This window comes from Chiroxiphia lanceolata, chromosome 3 (genome assembly GCF_009829145.1).
Source record: "Chiroxiphia lanceolata isolate bChiLan1 chromosome 3, bChiLan1.pri, whole genome shotgun sequence".
Taxonomy (NCBI): Eukaryota; Metazoa; Chordata; class Aves; order Passeriformes; family Pipridae; genus Chiroxiphia; species Chiroxiphia lanceolata.
Window position 1 is genome coordinate 79,924,112 of NC_045639.1, and position 16,350 is coordinate 79,940,461.

Consider the following 16,350-nt stretch of genomic DNA (forward strand, 5'->3'; position numbering starts at 1 on the left):
GTGTTACACTTGGTGCACATTTTAAGTTTAAACATCAGGACAGTACGTATTCAGTTTAGCTTTTAGCATTTTAACTTTAGCTTTGAACATTCTAACATTTTTGAAAATTACTTCTCCTGTATTTTGTGCAGTGGAAATACTATATACCTTTAATAGTGTCTTTAACAGTGATTTCTACTTTCAGTTTTCTGATATAATATCAAACCAGGGAAATGCAAATCTGTTTGGACCTAATTGCCAGTTGGTATCCCAGTATGGGCAATTGAGTTGGTATATTTGATATCTTCTGAATTACAGGACTCAGCTGGGGTGACTAAGTGGGTCACTCCACTCATTAATTGAGGGGCAACTGTTTAATATTGTCCATTGTGCCACTTCACCGCCTGTCACTTTCCAAACTGCCTCCTGGCAATGCAGCTCCACAGGGAAGCCATCAGCCTTCTCCTGTTGGAATGACGTGCAAGGAACACGTGCTTAATTTGGATAAAATGAATAAAAGCACAAAGAAAATTGTAAAGATGAGGATGAAATTTAAAGAAATTTATTATGATGCAAGATTATAGGACATTGCTGCCAGCTCTTCCTTTTCTTGTGATATGCCCAATTTTGAAAAAACCCTTCCTATGCAGAATTCATCCTTAAAATCAAGAAATAATAAAATCTCAGCATTTAACTCTTATGACTTTGCAGTTTTAATTTCAACTTTATAGCAAATAAAGCCCTCAAGTGCCATTGCATAGCAGAAGAATCAGATGTTTTTAAACATCCAGAATATAATGTTAAACCTTAATTTTTGTGTTAAAATCATTTAATAAGTTCCCAGTGCAATATATTAGCCCACTTTGAATCAGACATAGTAACGGTAAATGTATGAAGACTATATTCTTGAATATTTGTTTTGTCTAAATGAATTATTGTATATACAGTTTTGTCTTTGTTAATAGGTCTTAGTAGAAATGCTTTAGAAAATTCCCTAATAATCTGATTTAATTAAAACAGACCTGTCCATGTTCTTGACAACCAGAGAGCAGATTATGTTGTAACAGTTAACACAGGGGCCGGATAACAGATAAACCCTATCGAGTTTTTAACATTGCAAGATCATTTAGAGAACAAGTTAAAATTTGCTTAGTGTCATTTTTTCCTTTGACATCAGAACTGCTGAATGCAGTGTTTGGTCTAGCCCAGCATATTAGGGAGCTTGTAAACAGCAGTGTTAGAACCTTGCTCGGTTGAAGACACCATGTAACAGACTTTACTGAGAGTCTTCCATCCATTCAGGAATGTCATAGATTGCAGATAATTTGTAACTAGGTCAAAGAATTTGCTAGTGGAACCTATTAAATCTCCTTCAGCTCCAGCAGCCTGTAATCTCAGGTTAGGAGAGCATGGGAAAGTGATGCGGGTAAAATCCCAATCTCTAAAAGAAAAAAAATGAAAGTAACTTGCAGGTTGAAATAGAGAACTGTCAAGAGCTCAGAAAATGGCCAAGCTATGAAATACGTTGCTCTATTTCTTCATCAGGTAAAATAAATATGAAATATTGCTGTTTTGCATGGGCATTACCACACAGCTTTGAGGAATCCATGTCTCTCTTATTTTGAGGCTATCACAAAAGTCAATTATAGTTTCTTGAAGCAACCTATTTCTCTTATTTGAAAGAAGCATTTGAAAACATCATAGTTAATTGATGTCAGTTTCTCAATTGTGTTTTTGAGAAGAGATTGACAGTGAGAAATGCCTCATGCTTATTTTGAATTCAGGAATGCAGATGTGCTGTCAAATTAAGCATTAACACACATAGTGCTTGTGTTATTCTTGGGTATTGTTTTGAATATATTAGGTACCTGACCTTTGGAGTTACTCACTCAGAACCAGCACACAGATGATAACTAAGTAGGGCTCTTACTCAGTGTGCTCTACATTTTTCTAAAATGTTTCTATCCATATAATTAAAAGACATGGCATACAGCTAGTGTTATTAGCATATTTAAAGAGTGCAGTTAACGAATTAGCTGCAAAACCAAAAAGATATCAAAAAAATTAAAACCAGCTAACTTGATTCTCTGCCACCCTCACAATATACTTTACTGTTGTTCGCAATGACATTTTTTCCCCTGTGGATGGGTAATAAAGGCAAGCTAGTGTGGTTCTTAGACCTTAACATTGGAGGTTGCATCCGAACGCAGACTCTAGTGACTTTCATCTAGACGTATATCTGGAAGTGGCTTTTCTTTGAATCTTTTAGAGAGGTAGTAGATAAGATTTAAGCAGCAGCTTTCAGAGGATGATATATATGACTTCTCTCAAGTTCTCTGTGAAGAAAGCAGACTATAATACTCCCTTGTGAAACTGCAGCAGTTCTAGTAGAGACTAGGAAAGCTCTGAAAGTCCGGCATGTGGAGTAACTTGGTTTTTTTCAGAGGTGCATCAGTCATGACACAAAGCAAGCTGCAGACAGAAGGGATGAATCTCTTTGGCTATTGTGCTTGAAGGTGTTGCTCATTCCTTATCACATGCGTATAAACTGGAATTTCTATTGCCATCCCATTCTGGAAAGAATATATAAACTCCATTAAAGACTTTTCTGCAGAATTGCTCTTCTAAAAGATAATGAAGACTTGTGTCATTAGTTAGAATGCTAATGACCAATAACTAGTAGTTTGGTTCCTTGTCAGTTGTCAACTGTGAAATTAAATGGGCCAATGGTTGAGGAAGACACTTTACAGTAGTTCTGGTTCTTTGAATTATGATGTTATTTTTGGTCTGTGGCCTCCTAGCATCAAGTCTTTAAAATATTTGGCTTTTACATCAAGACATCAAGGAGTCTGGGAGCCCTGCAGGTCATGCTCTTAGCCAGGAAACAGAACACTTGGAGATGAAGTGCGGACCACAAATGCTAGTGGTGGCTGAATCTACAGCCTTTCAACTTCATCCACTTAGAATGCAGGAGGGCCATCAAAGGAGAACATGTTTATAATACATCTGAGAGGGCTCTTGTAGCTATGAGGTAAATAAATGTTTGTTTCAATGCTCCTGCTGAGTTTCTAGCTAGTTGTAGACCAGAGGACAGTACATAGTTGCCGGATCAAACCCAGGTAGAATTAGGTCACCTTCCTTCCTCTCTGTGCATGCACCTGTCTGTTGCCACTTCATGTTATTTCAGCCTTGCTGCTCACACTGTTAGTAGTGCAGAGCTCATGGAGGTTCAGTGGAAGTGCCCAGATGAATTCTTGGCCTGCTGCAAAGGGCTGTACCTGGGAGAGGTGACCCTTGGCAAAGCTTACCACCCACAAAGTGCTGGGAAATACTAACAAGTGAGCCTACTGTGAAAGGATTTCTTCTTGCCATTATCTGTAGTTAGAACAAATTAAAAAACTGTCAGTAAATATTTTTTGTGGGATATGAATTTCAGGTTCAGTGTCTTCTTACAGTGTTTTGCTGCACGAGCCATTAGGAGCATATGTATTTCAATACCATGACTGATGCTCACAAGAGAAAAGCAGTATGCTCAGTACAGGAATGCTTGCTAGATTGATGAAGGAGTGTAGAGAGGAAACTGTGCACATTCCTCTTACAAAAAAAATTTTGTTACTAGAAACTGGTCAGTCTGTGAAGCTAAATTCAGTATTACTTAACATGCCTTTGGTCAAAGCTTTAAAATAAGAGAAACATACCTTGACTATTTGCTTTTTTGTACTACAGATTTCTCATCCTTAGCAGGTCTTTTGTGCTGGATTCTGCTTTAGTGTGTTTAAAATTATTAGGGTAGTTCCCTTATGGAATTCTTAAATTGTATTTCAGTGACCAGTTGTAGCCACTGTGTTTTTGTTGTGGCTGTTGGCTATTCCTACACCTAACAGATGGCACTCACGTACACTGACAAGCTGTGGGATAGCCAAGCATTACTAATAAAACCTATCACATGTTAAACTTGACCTGACATTAATCAAGTTTTGAATGCTACAAATGATTCATGGATAATAATTAGTCTCTTGATCATATTAGTGAACATCAGTCTCACATTGCTGCCATTATCTGCTTTCATTCTTATAGGGAACAAATCCATTGCAATAATTAGGTGTTTTTAATGTATTTTGAACCAATATGTTCTGTATGGTTAACTTGGCAAAGAAGTTATTTTTAGTCTTTCAGTATGATTGATTTCAGAACTTCTAGTAAATTAACAAACCGAAAGGCTTTCCATAAAATAGTATTTTATAAAAATTAGGTATTTTTAGGTTTTATCAACTGAAAAAAATTCCCATGTCCTTACACAGTCATTTGGTATATTTTTCATCACAGTGTGATTCAGGTGTTGCCACGATTACAGTTTAAAATAGTTGGGATTTCGTTAAACAGGTGAACCTTTCAAGTTTACTTTTTTCTCTTCTTGTTTAGTACCGAGTTATTGGTTGACATCAAGGGCTTTAAAAATGTACTTATTAATACAGTTTGCAGCTTTTCTCTGTTTTTGTCTTGAATTAGCATCTTGAGTGGATGGCTGTTTGAAAGCTAGGATTTGAGCTTTGAGCATAAATTTTTCTAAAGGATTTTCATCCAATTTTCCAGCCCAAGAGTATGAGATTTCTTTTTAAGTAATAAGCAAGTGAGAATTTTATACTTTGTGTTCCTTATGCAGTTAGGGCAAAGTACATAACTTCACTGGTTTACTGAAAACATAGCAGTTATTCTTCAGCATGTGTTAGTTTCTAATTAGCATAGGACACTTCTTTTAGTGATTACTTATTAGGGAGCTCAGTTTTTAATTTATTTTCTACAGTTTTTGATCCTCCTTTTCCTTATGCATATTTTAGACCCTTAGCGTGGGTCAGGAAATATTTTATAACTTCATGATTTTTTTTTTTTAGCATATTAGCTTAACAACATTTAGTATAAGCTGTGGTTTTCTGACTGCACTCTGTTATCATGATGCATTTCCTTTCTTGCCTCTTGTTGCTGGTTTCCCAGCAAGCAAAAATGCAAAATCTTTTAAGATGAATATAGCCAAATACAATGAATAATGGAGGATGCATTATAGAATTGGACTTTACCCTGCTGTAAAGATACAATGTTTTTACCTCTTTTGACCTAACGTAGCATATCATATTGTGATTAGGAAATGAGACTAATGCAAAGGAAACTGAGTCATGTTAAATTATTAAAAATCTACTCTTCACCGTTTTGATATGTGATTTGGAGGAAAACATGAAATTGCATAAATGAGAGAGATTATTCATGGTTTTGTGAGGGAAGTAAATGTTAATGTTGAAGCAGAAATCTTTACTTGTATGACTTAGTGTTGTCACACTCCTGAGACCATGGGCTGTGATTTCAGGACCTTCACAGTCACTTAGAAGGAGCTTCTTTTGAGTTGAGCAGCCAGCTGTAATGAGCCATTGGCTGGTGAAATACTTTGAAAAATGCTCTTGTATCCAGAGATCTCCTTGAAAGGAGAATCCTGTGGAGGAAAACAGAGTGCATATTTTTCTTGCTGCTGTGGCTCTTCAAGAATATTCTGTCTATTCTAGATGGGATGGTTTCAATTGATTAAAAAATGATATCTGTTACTTTTGATGAGACATTAATGAAATATTTGAAGAGTCACACCTGCTTGTGAAATGTTTGAAATGTGAAGCTTAGTCCTTTTACTAAAAAAACCTCTAAGATATTGTGGTCAGTGTCTAAATAGAGGAACAAGGAAAAAAAGTTGAAGGATGAAAAGAATTACTGAGAAATAGGCATTAATTTTTTAATTACACATGCAGTACTTCATTGGACAGCTTAATGTGATTCTCCCATCACAGCATGGAGTAATTTGGGATTGCACAGTTTTCCAAAAAAATTAGTTGTCACTTGAATGTATCACCTGAAGAGGAACTTAAATATGCAGGAGAGGAGAGGGTTTCATCCTCATAGCTGTCTGAAAGTTAGTCTGAACTGGTGATCCAGGCTATGCCTGGTTTGGAGCAGGGAGAGAAGCAAGTAGTGGAACTGCCAGAGGTATGTCTTTGATCCTTCCCCATCTGCCTCCAAACTGTTACTTTACATTAGGTTTGTTTAGGTCAGCTGTTTTACTGGTAATGCAGTGCTGGGTGAGGTGATTGGTATCCTGAGTATGAAAAAGATAAAAGTCTGTGTGGATTCAGTTTGAAGTGTGTTTGTTGGGTTCCCCCCCTGCCATTTTTCAGAAGGTATATGCTGCCTTTAATTCCAAAAACCATGAATCCCCCACACTCACTGAAGACTGTTTTGAAAATTTTACAGTGTATTTGTAGTAATGTCAGTCAATGAACCAAAATCAAAACTTCTCTTAACACTTTGTTTTGGGCTCTATTTCTCTTAAAATGTGAATTACCCAACTTTTATTTGTGGAAAGTTTGAGATTGAGTTTTATTTTTAAGTAATATATGAAACCTTTTCCCCTGCTGACATAGTCACTCACATGGTATTTTTTGTTTTGAGACTGAAAGCAGCTGTTCAGTTCTTGATACCTACTCTGCTTTTAGAAACAAAACAAACCAAAAAAGACATGATGCTACAGGATAGGGGAAACTGGATAGATTCTGGTGAGAAGGAAGGAGCAGAGACCACAGCCATAGCTTAGAGGACCAGCCTCCCTCACCTGACATTAAGCTCCTTTTGATAATATTTTCAAGCATTGCAAAGCAGCCTGAACAGAAGCTTATATCCCACCGACAGCATGCTTAATTCTTTTCCAGGAGGCCTCCTTTTCAAAATGTAGTGTTTGAAAGCTGGAGTTTAGAATGTTAGTAGTTTGGATGATGGCTCCATCATTGTCTCATACATTTTGATTTTTTTGGAGTGGAAACGTGATAGTTGGGATGAATCTGAGGCAGACTATTTTTACACTGTTTTAACTGACCTTAACATAGAAATCTTTCTGTAGGATTTCTGATGTAATTCAAAATCAGGATTTATGAAGATTTATGTTGTAGGTTATTTTCAAAATATTTTTCTCCTACCATAACAGGGGAGATCCAGATTTCAATTATGATTTTTAAGGAAAATAGTTTTGTTCAAAAGGGGTTTAGTTTTTCTGTGTTTAGTTGTTTGCTTCTTTGTTTGTTTTTTAAAAACTCAAATCCAGGGGTGTTACCCAATAGAAATACAGATCTTCAGCTGGATTTGTGATTCGTAGATCCTTTCTTCAAACACTTCTTTGTGTAACAATAGAGATAAATTCTATCTCGTGAATTAGCAGAAATATGATTAAAATACTTCTCTTAGTAGCAGACATGCTAAATTCAGGTGTTTTTTACTCTCTGTTGTTAAACCACTGTATATTTGAAAGCCTTCGTACCTCTCACTTTGGATGTAAAACTTTTTCTGGGATATCTCAGCAACCAGTTTTAAAGTAAATAATTTTTATATTGAACTTGGTTAATTAAGAACTCATGGAAGAGTGTATACTGAGATGAAACAGGGCTATTGAGGAGATTGTCATGCAAAAATAAAAAATATAGAAACTGTCAAACAAGATGAAAAAAATTCATGTAGAAATACAAGAGAAATGATATCCTATTTTAAAATCAGAATAGTCCATCTCTTTTAGAGAAGTGCAAGGAAAGAGACAATAATTGTTTTCTTTTAAAAAGGTGAACTCGTGAATCTTTTTCTGAAGATTGTGTAGTAAGTTTAAAGAATCTGTAGTGTCTACAGAGATCTATGACCTCATGTTTATAAAACTCAACAGTTGCCAGGATGTCAGAATTACTTTGTAGCTCATGGTGAGGTCTGTCCTTTAAGCCGGGCTAAAACCTAAGTTGGTGAAGGTTTTGGCTCTGGGAAGTTAGGAATGACAGTAGACTCATGTCTGAAGGTGTTTACCTCCTGGCTAACTGACAGATTTGTAGTTTATTTGTAACTAGTACTTTTGAATGAACTATGTTCTCTTTCACAGCTTTCTCCGTAGAGTGAACAGGTTGAGATGATCAGTAATTTGAAGGTGGCTCTGGAAAACTGCATGGGGACTGGTGCAGGCAGAGTTGCTCTAGCTTGACTTGACAGTGAATGAAGCATATAGCAGTTCTGAAATTGAAAAAGCATGGAAAATGGACATACGTTTATCTTGTATTACAACATTCAAAGGGATTTTTTTTGTACCCTCAAGTATTTCATGAGGCTAACAAGCAATGTCAGTTTTGAAATCAGAATATGGACAAAATGGATAGCAATATTTGCCATTGCGACTCAGGAGACTGATAATTGTTGCATGCAAGGCCTGTAGCCAAATTATTTTGTAGAAAGTCATACTGACTTTGCAGAGTCATTATTATGCTTTGGAATTTACATAACTCTTACAGTGTGTTGGGTTTCCATGAGTTGGGGTTTTTTTTGTAAGGAGAAGGAAATTAGTGCTGCTTTGGTGACATACTGCTGCCCCTCATCTCAGTGGTTTAAGAGCAAGGATAAATACTGTTATTTGTCATACAGCTCTACTCAGTCCATGCAATTATACCATTCTTTTGCTTTGAGGAAAGTTATTAGATGTAGCAGTAATTTTTAGTTCTGTTAAAAAGTAAGAAGTTTTAAATAATAAACTGTAGTACGAGTACGTGGCTCATTGCAGTGTTCACGGAGAAGCGGGAAACTGCAATAAGTGAACAAGGGGGGACACAAGTGGAAATAGATGCCATGAGGCTACAAGGAATTAGATGCCAGAAGAACTGGTTCACATGCATCACTTACTCATCTTTTATAAAATGTCATTGAGATGCATTGCACTTTATCTGATCCCTGGCAGTCATCCCAGTCAAGCAGGTGTGCCATTTATCATGGCATTGATTAAAAAAGAGTGTTCTGTTCAAGTTAATTAGAAATTTTAACATGTAGAACATTGAACAACATTTTTTAAAAAATGAACCATGATATTTGCATTGTAAGTTCATAAACCAAAAAAACCCCCTATTTTTTAGTGTCCAGAATACTTGCTTGTATGTCAAATATTCCTCTTCTGCTCATTTTCCTGTAATTCCAAACTTTATACTGTATTCAATGCCTATGTATTCTACTGTTCACATATAACCTCCCAGTAGTTTAATTCTCAAGAAAATTTGTATGAGAAGAAGGTCAGAGAAGATTTCCATTCCTTCCTTCCCTCCCCCAAATTGCAAATCTTTTCTAGTTAAAATTCCTTTCTAGTGTGTTATACATGTAATTGTTCTAATGAAAATGAAAGTAGCATAACTGAGAATGAAAGTAGAATAACTGGGAGTACAAAGAAATGTAGTTATCTGTTGAGGCTTGCTCTGGTTTTAAAACCGTTTTGTCTTTGATGTCTAATTGACACTTTGGAAGAACTGTCTGAGTGATAACAGTGTGGACCTCCAAATTGAGTACATATTCTAGTCTGAAACTGGGTGGCAGCTTGATGAGATGGATTCCCTTGCATTTTAAAATTCAGGTGAAGTAGTGAATGAAAAGGAATATCAGAATGTATTTCTGAATGGTAAATTTTGAATTTATATTTTCCTCTCCATTTATCAAGTTGTAATAGTGCTTTAATGTAATTTTCTAAAACTACATGTGGACCAGAGTGGATAGAGTTACAGGCCAAACAGTGCACAATAATAATGTTATGCTTTTCCATATGCTCCAAAATAAAAAATTGTTTCTATACTCTTAAGTTTTATTTTGGGAAGGAATGCATAATTCAGTTGTGTAAGCTCCAACACCAAAGTAACTGTGTCCTGAAGTTATAGTTCCCTTAATAACTTCAAATAAGCAGAAACAGAGGTGATTTGTTTCTCTTTGCCACTTTGGTTAGGACCTTTTAATAAACTAGCTAGAAATGTATAAAAAGTATTTTCTCAGCTAATTTGAAGTTTGTGTTTTGTTTTTTATATAGTTATTAATTAATATTATTCAGAGAGGTGTTTTGGTACTTGAATTTGATGAAATAGTTTTTGCGTGTTTTTGTGAGTTTGAAGCATATTCTTAATACAGATTTTTCACTGGCCAGTCAGTTTTGGAACCGTGTAGTCACCTTGCAAGTGATCCACAGAAACTTAGCTTGTGTAGAAATTTAAAAAACTCACATTTTTTAAAAACTTTTTGACATTTGTTTAAGAATTTTTCCAATGCATTCATTGCTCTGATGAAGCAAAGACTAACAATGAATTTATGAAAGAATTTGGATCATTTTATTGTTATTTTATGAAGACATCTGGTGACAGATTCATTACACTGTGTGCTTCCACTGTAAATTTCAAAATAACAACAGATAAACGTGAGCTACAACTTCCAAGTTTCAAGTAGAGGCTTTCTCTCCTGAAAAATAGTGTTTCATTGGGTGATTTCTTACTCAGAATCAAATATTCTTAAAGTATTTTATCACTTGAGAGTACTCTTGTAGTGTGTTTTTTCAATTAAGTTGTATCTAAACATTCAATAGTGAGAGCTTTATTGTTGGAGCTATAGACAAATATGCTAATGACTGCATAAGAAAAGAACTATTTTTTAATAGCAAAATGATCAGTCATTCTGTGCAAGCGGTTATGGGTTTTAGTGAAATATGTTAGATTATTATTGTTTGAAACATTTGGGCATTGGCTTTTGATCCATAAAACATATAAGTGCATTACTTTTAGTTGTACAACCCATAGTAGGATATAAATGTTAATTTTCAACTCCTTTCATACTTTTGCTCTTCACTGACTTCGTTTGAGTAATTTAGTCATAATTTGATCAGTGGGTCATTAAGTTGGACTCCAGAGAGGAAACAGTACAAAATTAGCAGACCAGACCAAAATGATGCTTTTAAAATTGACTGTGATTTACTGAGTTCTGTATTTGCTATGTTTTATCACCATATGGTTACTTATACATCAAAGTTTTTTCAAATATTACTAAAAGCAGCTACAACTTCAGGATAGATTCTTTGTCTCTACAATAAATTATAAACTGAAAGTAATAAAGAGGTATTTTTGTAATTCACCTAATTTTTGCTGCTACTTATCAGTTGTAATTCTTCTTGGTTATTTGCTTTTCCTTAGGCAGGTCATAATTTATTATGGAAGTATATAATTAATTCTCATAACTGTTGACTAGCTGGTTTCAGTAGTTTGTTTAATTAGATATTTTTTCTCTAGTAAATGCATCTTGATGGATGTATTCACCTCCATCTGGAATTCAGTCTTTGAAAGTGTAAGACAGAATATTCAAGATTCAAATTAATTCAGAGAGTTGTTTTACAGTTGTGTAGCTGTGTTACTGGGTTATGCCCTAGTTAGGAAGTCTGTCAAATATGAATGTCCTGAAACATGAATGATGCCCTGAAATATTTTTCATTAGGTAATGTCAATCTAAAGTAAGTGCTACATGTGTGTTAAAGTGGCAAATGGATTTTTTAATTTACCTACAAATTACTTCAGTGTCCTATATTAGAACTGATATTTCTTCATCTTTCAGTGTATAGAACCATCTTGGTTTCTAAGAATTTCTTTTTAGACAATGGCATTTTCCTTGAATTGAACTAGTTTTAGCCTTGAATATTCTTTGTAAAAACTTGTAAGAACTGCTACTTTGTTGACACTGTCATTTCCCAAGTGCTAGTTTGGGTAGAGTTTACTAGCAAACGATTGCAGTAGAAGGGTATAATCTGCTTTGATGTGCAGTCATCACAAATGAAATATTTCTCTATGGAAAAAAGATTTCTTTCCCTTTTGTTCTACAGCTCCTGGAAGGAAACTTTGCCAGAGAAGTTAGCCATGAAGTGGATGGACTGATATTTCAGCCTACAGGAGTAAGTAGTGTAAAAATAGATTTTTCTCCCTTCATTCACAGATGAAATTCTCATTCTTCCTCTCCACTCATCCTCCCATCTACTCACTAATCTTTTTTTCAATCAGGATTAACTTTGCAGTGTTGTTTCTGACTTTTCCAGTTCCTCAAAGTACTAAAATTCAACTGGTTGCTATCTCATTTGTAGTATGTGTGGTAGTTTTCAGAAATCAGATAATGTTTTTTTAGCGTATGTACTATGATGTGCTGCTAAATAAGGAAGATTTTTCTATGACTGCATGAGTTCCATGAATTTTTCAACCATTGATTTGAGCTGTCGTATTATTTTGCTTTCTCAAGGATGTTCACACGTTAAAATTTCATTAAAATTTGTGACTTATGTTGTCTTAGTACAATTAAAGCATGATAAATTCTTAAGCCGTGTCTGCCAATATAAAGGTGTATGAGTGAGCTAGGGAGAAGTCAGCAGAAGAACTGCAGACAACCAGAAAAAAAAAAAAGGTAAATGGTTCTCAAGCTGCACAGGTGGCTTTAAAGGAAGTCAGTAGCATGGCCTCATCCATCCTATTACTTGTCCTGTTAAGTCTGATACAGTGGATAACACTGCAGTGTGTGTTGTGTGTGTTGTTAATTGGCAGAGATCATGACTATAACATCATCCTTCCTGAATTTTTTTCTTAGATTGTAAGTCATTGAATGGTTTGGGTTAGAAGGTACCATAAAGATAATCTAGTTCCAATCCCCTGCCAGGAGGGCACAGGGACACCTTCTGCTAGACCATGTTGCTAAGAGCCCCATTCAGCCTGGTCTTGAACACTTCCAGGCATCCACAGCTTCTCTGGGCAACCTGTTCCAGAACCTCACCACCCTTATAGTAAAAAATTTCTTCCTCATATCTAATCTAAAACTGCCCTCTTTCAGTTTGAAGCCATTCCCCCTTGTCCTGTCACTATGTGGCCATGTCAAAAGTCCCTCTCCATTTCCTTGTAGGACCCTTTAAGTACTGTGAGGCTGCTATAAGGTCTCCCAGGAGCCTTCTCTTCTCCAGGCTGAATATCCCCAACTCCGTAAGCCTGTCTTCATAGGAGAGGTGTTCCAGCCCTCTGATTGTCTCAGTGGCCCTCCTCTGGACTCGTTCCAACAGGTCCATGTCTTTCTTTGTTTGGGCCCCAGACCCAGACACAGCACTCTGAGTGGGGTCTCTGAAAGCAGAGTAGAGGGGCAGAATCACTTCCCTTGATTTGCTGGCCATGCTTCTTGTGATGCAGCCCAGGATATGTTTGGCTTTCTGGAATGCAGGCTCACGTTGCCGGCTAATGTTGAACTTTTCATCCAACAACACCCCCAGGTCTTTCTCCACCCAGCTTATACTTTGCTTGGGATTCTCCCTGACACAGGTGCAGGATCTTGCACTTGGCCTTGTTGAACTTGGATGTTTGCACTGACCCACCTCTCAGGTCTGTCAGGGTTTTTCTGGATGGCATCCCTGCCCTCCAGTGTCAACTGAATCAAATAAGGAATTGTTTTTGATTATTTCAAATTTGGCAGATGTTTCTATCCTTACAGTTATGTGTGGAAAATAACATGTATTTAGTTTTCCAGTTAAAACAGTTTTCCTGGTCTACTTCCTATATGGTAGATCTTACCAAGGAATGATGATACTCCAACCTGGAAATAAGATCAGCTTCTCTGTTTCAAGTTCTATATCAGCTGATTATTCACAAACCAATGGAGCAATGAGGCCACATATCTTTTTTTTTTTTTTAATTATATAGCTGTTTCAAATTTAAAGCAAAACTACTATAATAAAGGAAGTTCATACTTTCATAAGAAGTTCTGATATTGTTAAAATCTAAAGCAATTTGTAAAGGTTTCTCAGAAGCACTTCCCTGAATATTAGAGGTTAAACTATGCAGAGTTACTACAGATAAATTTGAAATTGCCTTTTCTAGTTGAGATGGATTTTCTGAAGAACATGTCTTTTTGCTGTTGTTACAGGAAATCAATATGTGATATGTTTTGTGTTTCTAGAACTTATGTTTTCTAATTTAACATACTGAAAAATTTATAACCCAACTAAAACCTAATTTTCTTTATGAAAGATGCTTATGAAGGTTTTTCATCTTTAATATATTTGTTTAGTCTAATTTAATGTTCAAAATTCAGTATTCCTCAGTTTATGGAATGTGTGTTTGTTTCATCTGTTATTAAACTGATTTTCCTGGATGAAGCAATGTGCAGTTTTCTCAGTGTGATGACTTTTGTAGTTCAAAAAACATAAGTAATAGATTTAGAGCAAAAGATATTATTGTAGACCTGCTAATTGGGAAATAAGTTTGAAAAGGATGAGGCTGATAGAGATAGCTGATACTGCTTTTTTATTTTATGTGGTAGAGAGGGAATAAATTAGTTGACAACAATACGAGGGCAACAGTATAACAGTGCTTAAATGACCCCTTGAGAATACTAGCTGAAATAATTTTTTTGTTGTAGTTAAATGCATGATGCATTACTTTTCACAGAGAAAGCAACAACCCCTTTTTGTTGATTGAGGTAGAAACCAGTTTGTCTCAAGAGAAGAGACCATGGCAAATGCAGAAGCAAACGGTTCTTAACAACTATTTTTATTGACATAATTGATAGGAATTTTATAGGAAAAAAACCAGAAATGATACTGCATTTTAGAAGATCAGGGAATTTAAGAATGCCTTTTGAGAGCTCCTGAAGTCTCATGTGTGTTTTGAGGAGATGAACACAAAAGTAGACAGGAATTGGAGCAAAATCACAAAGACTGATTAAGTGGCAGCAGAGGAAGATGAGTGGAATGTCACCATTTACAGGCAAAATTTTTTTTTTTAATAATACCCACACTTTCCATATTTTTAATAGTTGAAGCAAAATGCAGAACATAGCTATTTAATATAAAAAATATTGAGCTTACTGATTAGTTTAGTCTGTTTGAAAGTCTTTTCTATGTTTCCTCTTCCCACCTACCCCATTTATTCAGAGATGTTTCCCTTGGTCTGTGCTCTTATGCAAAGGTATCTAGACCTGAGTATATGGATATATTCCCCATTAGCTATAGGCAGCACTTGTACTGAGTGTCAACGCGGATGGAGAAAAAATATTTTGTTGATTTTAAGTGTGGTTTAGTTTTGATTTGTAATAAAAATACCTCAAATGATCTGTGAATAGGAATTATGCTTTTAGCCTCTAAGAGCTCTGGGTTTTCTCACTCTTCTCTTTGGTTTGAAGAGATTTGGCATCAAGTGTCTCTGTATTAGTTCAGCTTTGAGACATTGGCATGCTTTAATAAAAAGGGATTTGTGAAAAAGTTTTACTACTGCATCTAGGCTTTCAATTGGATATAAGAGGGTTTATTTTCTTCTGTTAGTCTTTCTGTCTAAACTCATATTATGAATAGCCAGGTTCTTATACTGAAGCAGAAATTGTTTTGCACTGTGACTGGTGATGATAGAAGCAATGATAAGTAAGGAGATTGTTCTCTGTCTATGCAGGTTAGTTTATTTTGCAGGGTCATGCTAACTGAGCAGTATTATTCCTACCTAATTAAGCAGTTACTCAAGTTCCTTATATTGCTTATTGCCTGGGGTATACAAGTGCATAATTTCACAGTGACAGTAGCAAAGCAATGACTGAGGCCTCCTTCTTCCCCCTTCCTCTCTTTTCAGTCTGAAAGCTTTCAAAGATCATGAGAAGAGCATGTTTAGTGGAAGTGATGGAGACTTTTGCCTAGTTTATGATTTAAGAATGCTTTGTAGGTAATTTAATGTGATGTGTGCTTCTTATGCACCTCCTACCATACTCTTAACAACTCCCAAATGTTTTCTTACTATTATTTCTCTTGTTCCCTTTGTATTCTTTTCCTTTCCTCTATTCCTTTTCATGCATTCTCTTTATCCATCAACCTGTTTCCCGCATTCCTTTTGATTTATCTATGTTACTTCTCCCTAACACTTCTTTTCCCTGCATCATTTTCTATCCATTTAAGATGCTACCACTATAACTCCCATATGCCTAAGTCAGCTCTGTTCCATCTGATCAGATTTCTGATTCCTGTACCAGGTTGGCAGAGCAGGGACCAAAGCTAAGGGCTAATTAGGAGTGAAACAGGCCAGCAGGAAACTTCGCTCTGGGATCATGCCCCAGACAATGAGTGAATTAGTTTGAAGGTAAAATCCAAATGTCTTATTCACAGATTCTGAGTGCTCGTGTAAAGTCTGGAAACTTCCAGCCTTTTTTTTTTGAAAGGTTACTTCAAAACAGCAAACTTCTTACATTTGTTTTAGAACACTTCAGTTTGCCAGCCTGTGTGTTTTTAATGAAAATCTTAGAAATGGCCTCCTCTGATGGGAGAATTGGCTTTCTGACCTATGCTCACTCATCAGTGAAATTAATTTTATTGTCTGCCTTGTAAATCATACCTTTGCTAGACATCTCAGATTGTCTACTTTTTATGCTAGTAATCTCTTCATAATAACCAGCTTTCTTTCTGGCTTAAACTACTGCTTTTCCCTAGAAGCGTGTAGGAATTATTTTCTTACTCTAGCCAACTAAAAGATG

General features: G+C 35.8%; 1 protein-coding gene across 2 annotated transcripts in view; it reads left to right on the plus strand.

Moving 5' to 3' along the window:
• RNGTT (RNA guanylyltransferase and 5'-phosphatase) overlaps nucleotides 1–16,350 on the plus strand; it is a 177,664-nt gene that overhangs the window by 76,982 nt on the left and 84,332 nt on the right. For both annotated transcript variants that reach the window (XM_032683713.1, XM_032683714.1), the window contains one exon: nucleotides 11,699–11,767. In XM_032683713.1, the coding sequence (XP_032539604.1) occupies nucleotides 11,699–11,767 (69 nt within the window). The remainder of the gene's footprint in view (nucleotides 1–11,698; nucleotides 11,768–16,350) is intronic.